This window comes from Lonchura striata, chromosome 2, assembly GCF_046129695.1.
Source record: "Lonchura striata isolate bLonStr1 chromosome 2, bLonStr1.mat, whole genome shotgun sequence".
NCBI classification, from domain to species: Eukaryota; Metazoa; Chordata; class Aves; order Passeriformes; family Estrildidae; genus Lonchura; species Lonchura striata.
Window position 1 is genome coordinate 84492488 of NC_134604.1, and position 19393 is coordinate 84511880.

General features: G+C 40.0%; 1 protein-coding gene across 1 annotated transcript; it reads right to left on the reverse strand.

Annotated features, from left to right (window-relative positions):
- Positions 1-3411: 3411 nt before the first annotated feature.
- NIPA1 (NIPA magnesium transporter 1) lies at positions 3412-18800 on the reverse strand. The gene is made up of 5 exons (XM_021546611.2): positions 18613-18800; positions 15395-15442; positions 11411-11501; positions 9998-10158; positions 3412-8744 (listed from the first exon to the last, which is right to left on the reverse strand). The coding sequence occupies exons 1-5, from the start codon at positions 18770-18772 to the stop codon at positions 8233-8235; spliced, it is 972 nt and encodes a 323-aa protein (XP_021402286.1). The 5' UTR covers positions 18773-18800; the 3' UTR covers positions 3412-8232.
- Between the last annotated feature and the right edge of the window lie 593 nt (positions 18801-19393).

Genomic DNA, 19393 nt, shown 5'->3' on the forward strand with positions numbered 1-19393 from the left:
AGTCACAGAACGGTTTGGGTCGGAAGAGGACCTTGAAGATCATCCAGTTTCAACCCAGCCTGCCCTGGACAGGGACGCCTTCGACTAGAGCAGCTCGCTCAAAGCCCCATCCAGCCTAGCCTTTACCGCTTACAGAGATGAGACATCCGCAACTTCCCTGGGCAACCTGTTTCAGCTCCTCTTCACCCTCACAGTATGGAATTTTTCTTAATATCTAATCTAAAACATGCCCTCTGTCACCTTGATACCATTCCCTCCTGCACCGTCACTACATAAATAGTATTGCCCCATCTTTCCTGTAAGATTCCTTCAGGTACTGGAAGGCTGCAATTAGGTCACCCCGAAGCCTTCTCTTTTGCAAGTTGAAATAAACACAAGCTGTTTACTGTAAGGGAGAGAGACATTTTACTGAGCCAGGTAAAGGGAACGGTTAATGAATCGAATTAATCCAGGTCACCCACTCTCAGCACGTACTTTAACCAAGCTGTTTTAATCTCATTAAAAGTAAATGGATAAATACAGTTAGACAAATATTTGTCCTTTCACACAGGACTGTTGTCTTTGAAACAGTGCTAACAAGCATCAGGCTCAGAGGATTCTTTGGTTTCTTCACGACTATCTCTGAGGATTGCTTTACCCAGCTGCCTTGTAACATTAAATCTGAACAACCAACACTGCCAAAATACCTGTGGTAGGTCCACATGTAGGATTCAGCTCTGCCTCTTCAAACTCAAGACTTTTGTCACATCCCTTAGTGATAGTAGTTCCTATTTTTTTAGTCTTCTCAGGATTTGTGTTGACATTTTCCCAGTCTGCACTAGCAGCTCCTTCATTTTTACTACACCTGGAAGACCTGGAAACAAAACCAATCTTGGCTTTCCCTTGCAGGATACCCATGACAAAGCCACTCCTCATCACATTACTTGCTGTGTTATATCTCATTAAAAATGGTCCCTCGCTCTGAAACAAAAATTAAAATTCTACACCACTCAAAGCACATGGAAAAATGTTAGGCCTATTTTTTTCTCTAAGACAACATTCCATTCTCCAATATAAAACTAATCTAGTATTCTTGACATGAACTTTGCACTCACAAAATAGTATTGTATGTGTGTGAGTATATAAAAATATACTTTAAGATTAAAAAAAACTGCTAAGCAATTGACAGTAATTGCCTATGTACTGACACAGTAAGACACTGGCTTTTCTGTTTTACCAAAAGATATCAAAATTGTGAAGTCCTTGAAAAAGTTAACAGCTGGTGAAAATGGTTTCTCAAATGGTTTAAAAGATCAAAACCTGTACCACCTAAACCAGTACAGTATAAGCAAAGCATCTAAGTACTGATAGCTAGATTCAAAGCTTAAAGGAGCCAAAGAACTTCATGTGCCTGTGATAATGCCAAATGCTGATGTGTATGATTTAAAAGTAATGTCTGAAGCAAGTCAATTTAGTCTTCCCCTTCCACTCTTGTCTCCCTCTGCTCTCCTCCCTTCAAAAACACCTCTCAACCAAGCTAAAACAATAATGAATAAGTACCTAAAAATATTAACTGAACACCTCTAAGCAGTTTAGACGTTTGTGGAACTTCAGTTGTACTGTTAATCCCCTCTCTTGTGTTTTTTCAGCTTCAAGTTCTACTTAACATACGTGCAACTGTTCAAAGTGCAAATTCAATGCTTTCCATTTTGCACAAAATCTGTCACATTAAATATTTATTTCAAAGCCAAGGGACGTGTTCAGTAATAGAAAATACTCAAACTATCTCAGAGTAATTTACAACAGCACAGAATTTCAGGCATGTTTGCTGAGTATCTGGCAAAAACTCCAAGCATGAGAATGGTGGTAACCTGCCTAATTTAACCTGTTCTCAGGTGCACAAACCATCCTTGCACCCAAGGAATTTAATGAGAGTGGTCAATGTAGGTCCTTTTGTGTGGCTGTGGACAGATTTTTTAGGGCTTAGTATCTACTTTGTGTATAAATATCTTGTAAAATTTAAAAGGGCAAAGAGCAAAAATACACCTGTACAACCTCAGGAAGCTTTAACAGGGTCTCTGCTGACCACTCCTCTGCTGTTTTTTTGTAAAGACAGCTGAGCAGAACAAAGAAACCACATCTGTAAGTCTACCTGTGCAACATCTACAGTGTCACAAGGAACTTAAGGGACTCTGCTTAAGACTTAAATTTATAGAACAAACCTCACAAAAATCAACAGGAACTTTTTTTTCTTTCAACACAATGAGATTTTTGCCTTTAATGCTCTTCCAATATGAACTGCATTGCTGAGATAATTAACTGTGTTGCTGAGAAAAATATGCTTAGGATTACGTCCCAGACTTTCAACAACACCAGTGGTGTAAATGGCACATTTGCCTTTACCACAATGCTGCTACCTTAGGGGCCTAGCTCCTGACATGCACAAGACAGGGATAGCTGAATTTTCTTGCTAACAACATACAGACTCCTTATCCTACGTACTTAAAAGTCAGAGATGCTGCATGCAGAACTGAAAGCCTTTCAAGGTTTCTGGTCTATCTTTGTACATTCCATTAATATCATAAATACCTTTAAAAATAAAATTGCAACAAAAAATACATACCAATTTTTTCCACTGCATACATTTAATATTATTGAGGAGCTAGTTTCCTTGTTTAAAGATAACTTTGAATTTTGACTGGCAATATTATCAATGCATCCCCTAAAACACAAATGCACAGAATGAAGCAGTTCTTAATCATAAATCCCATTAAAAAAACAAAAACCCAGCCAACCAAAATCTAAGACACACACACACACACACACAGAGAGAGAGACTCTAAGTTATTTATTTGCCAGTACCTGATACAAGAGGCTAGGAATTTCAGATGAAGAATGAGATGGGCAATCACTGTAATTTTCCAAGAAATTCTTTCTACAGAGAGCTATTATTGCAGACAGTAAATTAGACTTGTGACACAGACTTCTTTACAGCTGTTGCCACTTGATGCACACCCAACTGTGGAGCAGTAAATCTTGAAATAGAAGCTCTAGCAAGTACCCGATGTACAGCAGTGCAGGAATAGAGCACATGTTAACCCTGAATACACAGTTTGAAGTGACACAAGCCCCAGCAAATATTTTTGCCAGAGAAGTCTTTATTCTACCTGTGAGCGACCTTCAGTCCAATGGAGACATTAAGACTGCAGCCTGCTGGTAGGTACCGGTACAGGGCAACTGAGCCCTTCGCAGACCAACTGATGTGTACTCATGCAAGAATCTGCTACTCTGATTAAAAGCAAAGTTGCTATTTTATGAAAGGGTAATGGAAACAGTTTAGGCTTATGAATTGGAATTAGCCTGTGAAGCAGTGTGTGGGAAACCTGATTTCCCCCCGACCCCATTTGCTAAAAACAATTCACAAAACAAGCATTGAGCTAGAAATAAATCATTTATTTTAAAACAATACAGGTTAATAAATAGATTAGTTATCAGAAAACTTAATAAATAGCCTTTTATAATTTACACAAGGCAAATACAACATGCCTATAACTATTTTTTAAAAAGCAAAGAGTAAGCTTGACTTGTAAGCCATTAACAAATCTATATATACATTATTTGGAAGCTAATAAAATAAACCGCTTTTATGTAATCTGTAGTAACTATATTGCAAGAGCATTGAAGCAACCAAATCTGGCATTGTATTTTTGTTGCCAACTACCTTTTCCCTATATCCCATTAGAACTACTTTTTACATTCCAGGGAAAAAAAGGAGGGGGGGGAAATTAAAAAAAATAAAAAAAAAAAGAAAAAAAGAGAAAGTTACACAGTTTTAAAAAATTGACTTAAAAATACCCTTTTTGTGTAATCTTTTCCAATATTTTCCACTCTATAGAGCAACTGTCTGGGGAGGGATGTGGACATGGAAGGACCCAACACAAGCACAAACAATAAAGAAACCCTAAACTTATTTGCAGCTTTTAAAAAGAAATTTCTTAATCCATAACATTTCAACATTGCTGTCTGATACACTTGGGCATTAGTAATGATAACTGTTGACAACATTGGTGCCTAACACAGTACACATTGAAATTCTGCATTCTGTAAGCCCACAGATAGCACCAAAGAATTATTACAAAGATAACAGGTAACAGATAAATATTTGATAATGCTTGATTTAACAGTAAAACTTCAGCAGTTACACCATCTCAAGACAACCAGGGAATATCTGTAGAATCCTTGATGTCTTATATATATGAAAAAAGGATGGGGGGGGGGTTGCAATGTGCAAACAACTTCCCATTTAAAGTACCCCTTATTTATTAACTCCAAATTTTTTCAAATGCAAAGCCTGTATTTTTTAAAAATAAAATGAAAGCTCAAGCTCACTTTCTAGTATTTCAACAACTTAATCCAGTGTTCTGATTTTTCAGTGCTAGTTACTTCAGAAAAATACATATGTTCCAGTAAAATCAATATTATTAACAGGAAGCCTCACTTGTCAAACTGTGATGATAGGTTCTTATTGATGTTAGTTGCAGTTCACTAATAATAGGCTCTATTTACACATACAGAGTCCTGGAAAGTCAATACAGCAGATAACTTGTTTAGATATTTTTCTTTTTTTACAGAAGTACTTGAAGTGTAACAAATGTGGTTTTTTGTTGTATCAAAAAGGTTTCTTTTCTCCTACTGAACATTTGAGGGGGTTTTGTGTTTGATACCTAATAGAGATCGTGATTGACAAATGCAAATCCTCCATACACTGAAGGGAAAATTATTAAAGAGTTATCCTCAAGTGAGTACCAAGTAAATATGTTTGACATGTATAACAGAAGTCAGACATACAGAGTGAAACACCTTTCCTGTGGATTTGAACATAATTCAAATGCATTCCACCACTGTAATGAGCCCACTTTTTCTATGTGTAGCCTCTCCCACTTCTAGTTTGGAATCACAACTGAAGTCATCTGGCTTGCAGCTATCAATGCATATAACACAATGAGAACATGAAAAAAGCAGACCCATGAGGGATGCCAGAGCTCAGGAGACAACTATGCACATTTGCTCCCTGAGATGATGGAACTTGGTTATCTGTCTTATTCAAAGTGCTTACTTGTCAAAGGGGAGGGGAGAAAAAGAGGGAACAGCTAAAATTCAACTTCTACAGTGCCTCCTTTTAAATCAGAAAAGTAATGGGACTAAAAAAGGTAGGACACCTAGAAAGAGGAGGGCGTGGGATGGAGGGGTAAAGAATTATATCAACAGTGACAACAGAAAATGCTAATACATTTCTAAAGTTAGAACTGAACCAGATCCAGGTACAGCAGAACTTGAAAGAGCACTGCTACACACTGAACGAAGTAGCAAAAATAAAGCTTCCAGTTACTTAGCATTCAAGAAGTAAAAGGCTGCAGATACAAATGATGTGCAAGGCCACGAGAATTTCTTTCACCTTATGTGCTGGCTTTTGACATCTTTGTTTTAAACATCAAGATTAATCAGACATTTCTAGAAAGCTCATCACAGATGAGGAGCAGCTGGGGAGAAGAGAAGAAAACTGTGCTGATACTTATCAGTGGTTACAATGGTCAGAGGACCACAGAACACGGTTGTTACTTTATTCTTCCTCTGCATAGTGAGCACTTACCAAGTAAACTTCATGTGGTGCAGAAAATGTCAAGGTTTAGACAGGGCAATCAAGTTATTCTGAATCTAACATTTACTAATAATTTGCATATGCATCTAACATACTAGGACAGGCACTTTATAAATAATTAATAATTAATTTTAAAAACAACTAAGACAAACAAATATGGCTAAAGAAGGAGTAGGATGAGACCACAATAATTTCCATTCTGACCTAAAGATTTTCAGAGAAGTCTTCAGAGATTGAAGGCTAATACAAAACCAACATACAACTCATGATCTCTGAAGCTGAATTTTGAAAAGACAACTTGACTGCTTCAGAAAAGAGATAACATTGTTTTAAAAAGTAGGTTAGTACAGGTCTTATAACCTATGTGCAATTCCAGGTTCAATTGAAAAAAAAGGGGGAATTAATATGACTAAATATGAATGTTTGCTGAGAACCAAGATGCCATCTTCCAATCAATACTGGACAGAGGCTAATTTTACCAGGTTTCCTAGCCCAATTACTCTCATCTACAATTCTAAGACTTTCTAAAACCTTGCACAATATTTGAAAATCCTAGAAGATGGTCTTTTCTCTATTAGAGCTATTCTATTTCATTAAGATACCCAGTTCCTGTGTGTTGGTCTATAACAATGCACATTTCTGCAAACTCAGAGCCATTCCCTGCAATATGGAGTTTTAAAACAACCTTGCAAATAACATAGTAGGGCTCTTACTCCCTCAGAAGAATACCTTCAGAACACTAAATCTTTTGGATTCACTTTTGCAATTATTGTTACCATTAATAGGGCTTACAAGATTCATTTTAAATGAAAATGGAGGCCGAGTTTTAAGGAAATCTCAATTCAGGTCAACAAAAAACATCACAAGAGCAGACAGTATCACTCCTCACTAATCAGCATCCATGGTCCTGTCAGGCAGCTACAAAATGACATTCATCATTTCTTGATAAAATATTCTGATTTTTCTCAAATACTGTCTTGTAATCACATTGGGATTTTCTGTTTTCTTGGGAGATATTCTGAACTAGAGATGCTGAGCTGCACTGCACTCTTGCATTTTTGTACTTAGATGGAAACAAACATTAATTGCTTTTCAAGCTTTCAGCTTTTTGACTCATGATGTTTTTGCTACCAAATATAAGTAGAACATGAAATTAACTATTTCATTCTTTAATGTCTCAATATTCTGTAAATGGTTTAAACTGAGCTGTTCAGAGTCATCCTCATCATAGCTTAAGCTGGCTGTATTTCTTGTCAAAATATTACAACTGAAGTGTTCACACAAGTCTATGAATTACTGATCTGACTATTAATGTTCCCATCAGTTACCTAAAACTCAGCTCTTTGAATGCTTTCGGGTTTTTTTTTTTCAGTCTTTAACCTCCTTTTCCCACGTTACAAGAACATCAGATCTTCTTTTTTGAGCTATGAGAAATCTCATGCTCTTCTCTCTTAAATTTCCTTTTTGTGGTCCCTATTTTTTAGCTGTTTCACAAAATGATCTCCTGCATTTAGTCACTAAACTAAACTAAAAGTATGCTGGACTGATTTCAACACTCCTCTTCCTATTAGGACTGTGAGTTTTTCAGAAGCTGTCAAGGCATCCAGGGGTTTCAGTTCAGGTTTGTAAATTCTTCCAAAAACATATGGTCCTTCTAGATGCTTTATGTGTTTAGAATTTGAATATAGTCCAATATTATAGACAATGAAATTGAATTATTAAACTGGTATAGGCCATCTGAAAAAAATACATTCAAAATTATGCAGTATTTTTTGATTGCAAAGGCACTGAAACAGTTCCGAGCTGCTTACAGATGAGCCACCATGTAGGCAGTGAGCCTGTGCATCATTTCCACATCCTTCACAGTCTTTCCACCTGCTCCCAATTAAAAGTCTCAGATGAATGTAGTATGTCTTAATATATGTAAGTTACAAAGAAAAATGCATACCTGGACACTACCATGAGCTGATAAGTAATTAGTGAAAGATATTTAAGGGTCCACAGCTCTCTATAAAGATTTCAATTTACAATTCCCCTGTGTCTTCACCACATGGCAGACAAAGTTGCCAAGACAGTCACTAAAAAGAACAAATCTACAGTCCATGATCCAACAAATTCACAGCCTTGACAGTGAAGACGTTGTTATACCAAGATTCACAAACCATTCCACTTACTTTTCCCCTCTTATTTTAAGGTATACATCACTTATGATGAAAGGTATCAGATTGAGTGCATTAGAAACTGATGTCCTCTGCCCACAGAAATGGTACCTCAGAAGTCACAATACAAGCTTTCACACAAGTCTGTCAGAATATTCACAGAGCTTTTCTGATGGACTACCTTTTACAGTGAGGAAATACATCGGTCTCTATGCTGACTCAATTAGTAGCTCCAATTAAGGTCATTTATTGTGTTGACTAGGTTACATGGACAGCTGTTCCTTTGAAACTGGATGGAGGCCTCCAATTCATTTCACATAGGCCACCAAATTGTTAGAGGGCAGTTACCAACCTGAATCCTATTTGAAATGGTGACCTAGAAATGAACGGCTCTGCATCCTTCCCTGAGCCATCCAGTTTCCCCTCAGAAATATTTTAATCTGTCTTCATGTTAGGTTTGTTTAAATCTCCAATATTGAAGTTGAATTCCTTGAAGACTTGTATAAGAACAATTCCAATAGACACTGTGGTGAATCCACAAGCCATGCCCAAAAAATCTACGACTCCTACATTACTCCATTCCCTGAAAAGGATGGCTGAAGCCAGCAGGACTAGGGTGGTAAACACAACATAGTAGATGGCACCAAACACAGAGGAGTCAAAACACTCCAGTGCTTTATTGATGTATCTGAACTGAATGATAATGCTACATCCTAATACTGCCAGAAGTACCAGACAGAGGTACAGAGCCCTTTGGCTTGATGGGTTATTGTGAAAGATATCTTGAGCAGCCAGCCCAATGCCTTTTGTGCTGGGAACAGTGAAACTGCCCAACAGAGAGCAAATACTGATGTAAACCATAATATTAGTAGGTCCATGAGCTGGAGCTATCCAGAAGATAAGCAGGAGAAGCATTAGCAGCACTATGCAGAGATAACCCACGAAAACTGGAAAACAAAAAGAAAACAAACAGTATCAAGATAAGAACTCTTGGTCTTCTAAAGATTTTAGCAGGCAAATCATGTCCTAGCAGTGGCTTTGAGGTATACATCACAATTAAGATTTGCTATTGAAGATAGACCCAAATCACTGAGCTTCCAGAAATATTGGCATCCACGATTGATGTTGTCATGTTCTTTGGGAAAAACAAATGTAGAAAATTACACACTGCGGCACATTTGAAATGGATTTCAGATAGCATTTTTAATCTTATTCTCTTTTCCATTAGCACTATACTCTTTAAAGTCTCCTAAGACAGACAGAAGGATAACACCTCATTCATAATCATTAAGGCACAGTGTGTGGATCCAGCAAAGAGCTTAAACATAAAGTTAGATCCCACTAAGGTGAGCACATGAGTAGAGACAACAAACATGAGGCCATATTATTTACATTATACCATCACTACATGTATAAGACCAGTGAAGGACATTTCATGCTTTACAGTTTTTAAAAAATACATAGCCAATGCATTTTGTTCAGATTTAAATGGTAAACTAAGACAAAATTTTTTTTTTTCTTTGTTTGCAGACGTTTTGAATAGCTGATGTTACTAGGTTTGAGTATCTCTCACTTAAAAAAAAACCACAAAAAACAAAGCAGTTTAGCTCTTAAGCAAGAAAAATAAAAATTGGCCTGGAACATATTAGTACCAGTATGTGTCTCACCAGCTGGTGAGAAAGAACAGGCATTTCAGCATATGTCTCAACAGCCTATTTCTACATACCTTTGTTGTGTAAATAAATCTCGGCACATAACCGGTATTCAGTATAAACTTTTAATTTAAAAACCATGGAGAAATAAAGGAGAGAAGAAAGACAGTATTTTTTGGTTTGTATAAAACAACTTAAATGGAGGTCCTAGATTTATACTTTTCATTTCTAAATAGCAAGATACAGTCTTTCATAATGTTACAAAATTACAAGTTCAACTGGCCATTGTCTGAGCTTGCTGTGCAGGATAATGTTTTCAAAAGTATCCATGCTCTCCTTTCTGCACACATGTCCCAATAAATACGACAAGTTCTAAGAAGAGTGGGGCATAGTTTTCTTACACAAAACCTGTACTGATCTGCCTCTGTCATGTCATGACTTCTTCATAAGTCAGTTTCCCTACCTGGTAGAAGTGGTAAGCCTCTTCCTCAAGCATGCTCCTGCTCAACCTCAGAAAATCATTATGAATTAATGAAAAAACAAATTACCTGGATTTGTAAGCTTCTCTTCAAGCTCAGCCTGAGTCGTTACACTCTCGGACTTTGGGGAATGGATAATGAGAACAACAGACCCAGCACAGCTCAGCAAACACCCCAGCTTGCCAAGAATATTCAGCTTCTCTTTCAGCAGGTAAGAAGCTAAGATGGACCTTTGAAAAGAGGAAGAAAAATAGAAATTTGACTACATCCTGTTAATAATGTTTGACAGTGCTGTGCCATATGAATTTCCCCTTTAAAGGAGTATTATCAAAAACTGATAAATTCTCAAAATGTGTTTATGACTTACCTGAGGAAAGATTAATCCATTTCCAGTTTTACTCAATACTTGACATCTCACCTTAGGGGAAAAAACCCAAAACAACACAACAAAACAAGACAAAAATCCCAACAAAACTCCTAGCCACAACACCCCAAAAAACAAAACCACATCACCCCCTCAAACCCCTCCCCAAACAACCAAAACCTCTCAAACCAGACATCTGGCCCCAGAGGCAGACATCTACGCACTACCAATTTGATGAGCTGACAAAAAGGCCCATTTCATAGGTGCTAAGCAGTCATGAGATAAAAGTAACCTTTGGTTACAAAGATCCCAGGGCTGGGCTCAGATATGTAGTTGACCAAAGTAAGCAAAAAAAATAATAGGTGGTACTTAGAGCACCATCAGTGTGCTTCATAGTCATAGAACTAAAGAGGGACATGAAGCAATGCCATCTACACTCTGAAGCAGATGATCAGTGTAGTCACAATTCAGCAGGCAACAGAAAAATCTCAAGGCTTTGTTTTCAAAGAGTTGTGCTTTTTTACTGCAGTGGTTCCACAACTGTAGCTCATCTATTCACAAAATATTCATTACATATTAAACTCTTTAAACTCACTGCCTTTTCTGTGCCTATCACAAACATAACTTCTAAGAAGTTGGGGGCATGCGTGTACAAGGAACTCTCTTGAGTTTTTCTCCTTGGAAAGAGGCCAGATCCAATGAAATGAAATCAGTATCAATAAACACAAGTGAGCTATCCACAGCTGTGGATAGCTGGGTAGAGAAAGACTGTGAGACAAAAGGAAAGATCAGCATAGTAAGGGAACTGTGAACAAGAGACAGGCAGAAGAGTCCAGAATAACCACAGACAAGGGAGGGGAAAAAAAAAAAAAAGTTTATCTGTTCCAAATAATAGTGAAAGCTAAAAGCAGAAGATATTCAGGAAAACCCTTCTTCACCACTGCCTTCCCCCAGCCATACTTTCCTGGGGAAAAATAGGAGTAGGTGACATTGTAACACATCATGAACAGCCATAAGCCTAACATTTCTCAGTGGATCTCCAGGGAGCACAGAGTCCATCTGACATTTTATTAAATAGTAATGACATCCAGATAAGAACAAGAAAAGCAAACTCTTACCCAAATGGAACGCCAAGAGCTCCCAAGGGCGTCACTAGCACAGTTGGGACTGCAGTGTAGGCCAAGAAATTCCCTATTTGACCCAGTGCCACTGTCAAGAGAACCAGAAATAAGCCTTTAAACTCCTTTGTAAAAATAAGTAATCAAAACTTGCCCAATACTGTTTGGGAAAGACTGACCTAACTGGAAAACAGATGTTACAATTTTCTTAGTTCTGTTAATTTTGCACATAAACAAAATGGCTGGAAATTTTCTATAGTGTTGTATTTGTTAATACAGGATTTATATTTGCCACACAAGATTATCCAAGTGGGCACAGTAAATAATCTAATTTGTAACTTCTCTTAGTCAAATATAAATAAAACTATGAATTAGAAACACTCATGGATTATAATCTCAGTATTACACTCAAATATTTGAATGAGGAGTAAAAGTATATCTAATCCATGGTTTCATCTTTAGAATATGCATTCACGTAAAACAAAAGTACTTGATTATAGTTCCTAATAGCAGTGCTAGTATTTTTGGGGGAAATGGAGACAGTGCTGAGGAATCTTCTACTGAAACACTAAGCACATGCATAAGGGCTCTTCAATATACTACATCAACTTTTCATAACACTGTGTAACATCCAGAGTCATTCCTGACTGTAAAAAGAACATGCCTGACAAAACACAGTAACAGCCTCAACGTTATTTTTCTTTCCTCCAGTAAAAGCAAATTCCAAGATATACCACAGTGTTGCACATCACAGCTGTGAAAACAGTTGTGTTCAAGTTTTCAGATAAAAAATAAAAGCTGGATGGTTTTGCAAGTGCTGGCAAGTTTATAATAGGTCAACTTGCATAGTTACAGGGTCTGTGGTAATTGGCAAGAAGCTAGAGATTGAGCACAAATTACATACTGCTCAAATTTCCAGTTGCAGTTAAAAGCCATTATCAGCATTTAAAAACATTTCAAGAATCCAAGATGTATTTGTGCTCAGGCTGGCACTGCCCTCAACTATCAAATATCATTACGATCACCCAATTTTTTACATCTGCAAAGCATTCTGCAAATGTTAATTAATTTACCAATTTAGCTCACATTATCAGTAGAGCTGAAGACCTGTGTAGCCTACAGAAAATATGAAGGAGACAAACAAACTCACAAAACTGCAGAGTGTGGAAAAATTATACTAATTAAATTCACCGAGGCTTTCTCTATATGCAGGAGTGAGATGGAGAAATTGATGAACAGCATTTCGAAGGCACAAAAGACAGTGGTGGTCTCTCCCTGTCCCTGGGAACAGAGTAACTCGGTTATCAGCCTCAGGCTGTTTGGAGATCTATGCAGCAACTCTGGCATTATCTTCAAGGCATCTGAAGGCATTGGGGCAGATCTTGGATGGAGAATGGTGCACTCTGCATTTCTGCAGATTTCATACATTTCCAAATGACTCGGACAAAAGGTTGCTTTTTTTTGGAGATCAAGTGTCTTAACTTTTTGTTGGAAGAACTCTTTAACAGATGGACAAACATCAATCCATAACGTAGATCTCCAAAGTTTCAGTCACATGGAACATATTGTAAGGCAACTGATCTTACTGGAGATTTTCCATATCACCATGTAGTAATAACCAGTAGTACTAACAGTCCCTTACCACTACAAATGACAGACCAGGACTAGTTAACATCAATTAAAAAAAAGAATCTCAGTGATTGTTACCATCTACCTGATGTTGAGGACCTTTGCTGCCAACCTATCCAGTCATCTCTGAACAGAAATTCCTCATCAGATACATCAGAGTGCTGTTAAGTCAAGACATGACTTCAGTTTGTGAAGGCACACCAAGCTTTTAATATGATAAACAAGTACCAGTACCCTTGAAGTTACTGCAACAAAAAACCTGATGCACACTGGCATGTTTCCATTAGCAAGGAGACCAAGAGTAGACCTGTACAGCAAAGGATATCTATTCTAGGCATGCCAGGGGGTTTATTTCAGACTAACTTCAGCCTGCTCCCACTAACTTCAAGTCTATTTGCAGCTCACATGCATCAAGTACATTAAGTATGTTCCTAGAATTCATCTTCCAACCTACTTTCATTTTAAAGACCAGGTTAGGAGCCCCAGCTCTGCTATGAAATGTTAAATACAGCCCAATCTATGGTGACAAACAGGAGATGCACTTCACAAGTGTACTCCCCATCTGTAATACAACACTAATGCAGATGTTTTCACTATAAGAACCAGCCACATCTATGCTGCTATCAAAACCTGCACTGAAACTAATTAATTAGCCAATTAATTAGTTTAATGATCATTGAAATACCTGTACATATGCTGCAATCACTCTTTTGACTACAGAGTAGGGAAAAATCCCTTAGCAGAATGTGCAGCCCTTCCTCTGAAGTCTTCAGTAATCCAGTGAATCCCAGGGCCCCCAAACAGTTGGGCATCATTATGCTGAGTCAGCATGCCAACACAGAAACACTTATTCACCATCTGAACAAGTTGAGAGAGTTTATGTGGCTTTTGTTAGTCATCCAAACTCCAAATTCTCTGCTTGAGAAAATGATGTCAACTGTTATCATTTCACCCAGATAACTGGGGGTATTGCTAATTCCACAAGTAACACTTTTCCCCTAATAGCACCTTTCTCTGCATCCCATAGGTACCCTGGCCCTTGCTATTGCTGTTTGTGACTGTGCTGCCATTGTGAATCTGTAATATCCACAAATAATTCCTCTTGCTCGGTTCCTCGGTAAAGCTACTAAGGTTTTGTTTTGAAATACCTGTGTCTAGCTACTGCAAAAAAGCCAACTGATGCCATTCCCTTCAGCTGTTTTGCCTTAATTAAATTCTGTCAACTCTTTTAAGCATGAAATTGTTTTCTCTGATTCACCAAAGATAAGTCCTGTAATAAAACCTCCCTTTTTTTAACTCCTTCTGCTAGAGATTAAATGATGAATTCTCAAATTCAGGAGCCTCAGGAGTAATAAACAGTGACTGATGCACAGATTTACTTCTACTTAGGCAGTAGTGATCCTGTCAGGGGAGGAAGCTGTCAAAGAACTACTTAAACTTAGGTTAAATGAGCTGAGAGCTGAGGATTTTCCTTCTGAAGCTCTGTTGGCTTCTACACTTGCTGTGACCTTTGTCCTTCAATGGGATCGATTGGTTTTCATTCCTTCTGCATAGCTTCAAGATAACAAAACCACAAATCAGGGACTTACCTTGCTACCACAAAACCAGGGGCACAACTGGACTCATATACTTCTCAGAAAGAGCATCAGAACTTTCCAAATAATTCACAAAAGGCTGGATTAGAGTCTAAAGGTGCGGTATGATTCTAAGCTTGTGGGCAGGCTGATGTGTAAGGGGAGAAAGCTAGTTGCTCCCCATGCTCCAGATTCACATCAGAGAATGAACTTGGTGTTAGCAGAGCTACAAAGATATTAAGGGTAAAATTACACTGATCTCATATCAGCACTACAGAAGGCTTTGCATTAATCTTGCCAATTAAAAGCAAAACTCTATCAGTTGAACAAGAAACCAAAAGCATTTTGGGTTTTTTTTTTTAATGGAGGCTGGTTAAATGCTTTCTGATCTACAACATAACATGTGCTCAATGAGCCCTTTTGTGCAGAGCAACAATTTTTAATTCAGCTTTGACTTTTATTAAAAACTGAGCTGGCCAGTGCAGTACAGAGACACAAACCATACAGGAACCTAGAGTCAGAGCAGTATGTGGCTGCCAAGGGCTGCAAGTACCAAAAGATGTCTGACTTACGTTTGTCCCAGCTCTTTGCCTCTGCAAACACCACCAGGCATGGTAGCCATAGTAAGAGTTTACTAAAAGTGGAATATTTCTAGGGATGAAAATTCCTTGAAAAGGGAGTGTAAGATTCAAGACGAGAACCCAGATTTCCTGATGTCTCCTATCATCATCTAAGCAAAGCTCTCTTTAAAAAAAAAATTTAATTTTTTAAAGATACTTACTTGCAATAGTGCCCGACCACCATACTATATCAGTTAAGTATGAAGTACCTGGAAGTATAGGAAAATGTATCAGAAAAATATGAAATCAAAATATTGGAACTATGAAACAACACTCTCGATTATTAAAGACCTTAATCTTAAACCTATTCTTCAAGGCAACTGAATCTGAGATTAAAAAAAAAAATAGAGAGAATATTGGATTTGGCTTATGTTTCCAAGTAAGACCTTCTTAAGATAAGGTGTTAGTCAGAAGTTCTGGTTCCCAGTTTGAAGTACCTATGTGATACTAATGCAGTATTGTGTAGAAAAGCATCCAAAATATCACCAAGTGCTTCTGAGGGTGACATTTAAACATAGGAATTAGAATCACTTCTAGGAGAACTGTAAACCTATGGACACAGAACATGAATTGGCTCAGCTAGTTTGCTAACACAACCTCAGTGAAACTGTAGCAGAAAAATTGCAGCTGGGAAATTGTTTTGGCAATTTTGGTACACAGGTTTGACAGGATCATGGTGTTGCCTGATCCTCCTGCATTTAAGCATTGGGAAGTGCTACAACAGCCTCTGAATTCCTAACACAGCTCACTGTTTCAGTGAGGAGTAAAAATTCTGCATTGTCCTTAGTGCCTCCCAAACTGGAGGATGATTATTTTCACTGTCATATTATAAGCTCTTGCCTTGGGATGTGCCCAGGTGGAGCCTGTGTACCACAGAAGTTCTGCTTCTGTAGAACATCAGGGCTCATAACCACTTCCTAAACTGAAGCATGGCCTTCTCTGGGCACAACCTTGGCATCAAGTCACACTCCTATATTTTGCTCCTCTTTCGAGCAAAACAGCTCTGCAATAATTTGGGAAGATGCCCTCTCAAAAGCTGCTGGAGTAGTAGGAAATATTGTACCTACCCTGAAATCCCAAATGGAAGAAAAACACAGTCATCACTAACTCTAGAGACAGAGAAAGTATTAAGCACTTGGAAATCACACTATACAATTGAAAAGAGATGAAATATGACTAATGAAAATGGCCAGCTTTAGAGTGGGCGTAGTAATTTTTTAGACTTTTTTTATTGCATATAAAATAAAACCACTGCTGGGGGCAGAAATTGTAGAAAATATTGACTCAAGTAGGGTAACTTTGCAAAATATTTGTCACCCACTGCTGTTTCTAACTAGACAAGGATTGCTAATTACATCAATACTATATTATTGATTCAAGAGACAAGACAGAAGAGACGTGAAGTGCCTCCTTGTTAATTATACAACACCTGCTGAAGACAATGGAAAGAAGACATCATTTGACACTGGCCATCTCAGGCTCACAGCTCCAACTGCTAGATTCAAGGCGGATCCCTACTGCTTGATAACATGAAATACAGGGAAACCTGGGGTATTTTCCTGGATGCCTCCTCACTGAGCATGCCAAGAGAAAGAACTACAAAATGCTCAGCAAGATGCACAAACACCAGTAGTATCTTCAAAACAGGAAAATTTACAGCTGCTAACACTGAGAAAGCAGGCACATGCCCATCACTCACTTAACCCAGTGCTCCACTGAAAGCTCTTCAGTAAGTACACTCAAAATGGAAACTTCCTCCAGCTGCCTTGGGAGGCAAAATTATTTTTCTCTTGTGTTTGCTCACTGTTTCCCTTACAAAAAAAAAAAAAAAAAAAAAAAAAAAAAAAAAAAAAAAAAAAGTTTGTATTTATGATGCAAACATCATCTCTTTGTGCACAATCAAAACATGGGTTACAGCCATCTTGGCGGGAAAGGGAGACTATGCTTGCAAAACAAAAGTTTGTCTGATGCCTTTAGATGTAAGATCATTGCAGAAAAAGCAAAAAATACTTTTTAGATTAGGCTGCCAGGTTATAGTGACATAGTTCCAAGCTTGCTTTTCTCCACTGCATTCATCCTGAACATGCTAGATGCAGCAGGCAATGGAAATACAAGTACAAACAAATATATATATAATACTTATTTGTATATTATTTGTATATGTACATATTTATAGATGTGCAACGTATACCGAGAAAATACTTTTTCCTGGAACTAAGAAGGATTTTTTACAAAAAAGAGTTCATAGAACTTATGGACACATGCTCATACACAGACGCCATCACCTACAAAAACAAATGGCTACTGACCACAGTAATACAATTCAAAGGCATGATGCAACCTGTGTTTACAGTCTTTCCCTTACACAAAAGCATGATACTAAAAACAAATAATTTTTTTTAAATTGCATTTTCCTATATTCAAAGCATGAAGATGCAACTAGCAAATGCTGTTCAGCTACATGCTTTGGGGAGCTCAAAGTTCAAAATAAAATTCAGAAGACCTTCACACTTGTGAAATTACAGCTTTGTTTTGGCTAAACTGTCTAGACAGCAGAGGCAGCTCCTGAATAAGTTCACCTCAGGAAATAATAATGAAGTGTGGGGTTTCCATATGAAAAATTTAAGTAATAAATTATTTCATGTTACTGCTCTGTCTCTTCTCAAAAAGAGGAAACCACCATGTGACTGATACAACTTGCGTGTGTCTCTGGAAGTGCTGGAATAACAAGTGACGAGATGTGCTGGTGCTGTTCATGGCAGGAAACTATCCAAAAAAACTTTACCACAGAAACTGGTGGTAAAGTCCCACGAATACATGAAAGAAGAACCTGTGTATGGACAGAAGTGCAGACAACACACAAGTTCCCAGTGCTGTGTTACAGCGCGACAGCCCAGCGCGCTGACCATACATCATACAGCTGTTGCTGATGCGCAGTTAACAACCGCTCGCAGCTGCCCCGCTAATACATCCCGACTGACCCCACCTGCGGCCTCTCCGCTCATTTATCACCCCCCTTGCGCCTCCATCCAGCCATGGACCTCTGATGTCAAACGCGCTTAAGGTGACAAACTGAAGCCGGCTCCCCGGTGCAGACGCCGGGAAGGTGTCCCGCACACCAGGCGACACGGCCACCCCCCCCAGGCTCTGACAAGCCCGTCCTCCCTCCCCTCGGGCGGGCCGGGTCCCTCGGCGGCGCTGCCGGCTCCGGGCCGGCGCCGCCGCAGCGCGGGGAAGGGCTGCGGGGCGAGGGAGGCGGCCGGGGCCGGGGCCCGGCACCCGGGAGGTTCCCGGGAGGTTCCCGGGAGGTTCCCGGGGGGCGGCGGGAGCCCGGGGAGGGGCGCTGCCACCCGCCGCCACCGCAGCGCCGGGCCCTTACCTCTCCCGCGGGCCCGCACGATCCCCTTCTTCTGCAGGACGAAGGTGGAGCCGTTCACCAGGCTGGAGACCACGGCCACGCTCAAGCCCAGCGACACGGCGGCGGGGCCGGGGCTCTGCGCCGCCCCCTCGCCCGCTGCCGCACCGACCGCCATCCGCATGGCCCCGGCGAGAGCTGCAGGCGCGGCGCTGCCGGGCCCAGCGCTCCCGGCGGCGGCTCTGCGCCGGGACCCGCCCTGCGCCGCGCTGCGCCGCGCCGGGGGCGGCTCCGGGCGGCGGGGCCGCGGCTCCTGGCGCGCGTCCCGCGCGGGCGCGGCAGCAGCGGGACGCCGCGGCCGCCGGGCCGCCCTTCCCCGCGCCCCCAGTGCCGCTGCGGCGGGTCCCCGGCGGCGGCAGACAGCGGGCGAGGCTCGGAGCTGCGAGCCTTCATGGGCAGGGGTGCGGGACGAGGTGTAGGGGGATGCGGAGACCAGGGGGATGTGGAGAAATGTGCACAAGGATGTGGAAGGAGGAGAGGATGACAGCAGGGCGAAGGGATGCGGAAAGACGTGCAGAGGGTTATATTGTGTTATATATTGTGCAGGACACGCGGGTCCCGCCGGGCCAGTGTTTCTGGTGTGGGAGCAGCGCTTCTTTCCAGCGCTCTCGCTTTCCCGTGGGGTTTCTAAAAATTCACGTTGGCTTCCCGGTCCGCCCGACGGAGGGATGTTGCGACGGCAGGACCAGGCGGGGGTCAAGGCTGCCCTTACAGCCGCCGCTGTGACCTGGAGCTGCGGCTCCAT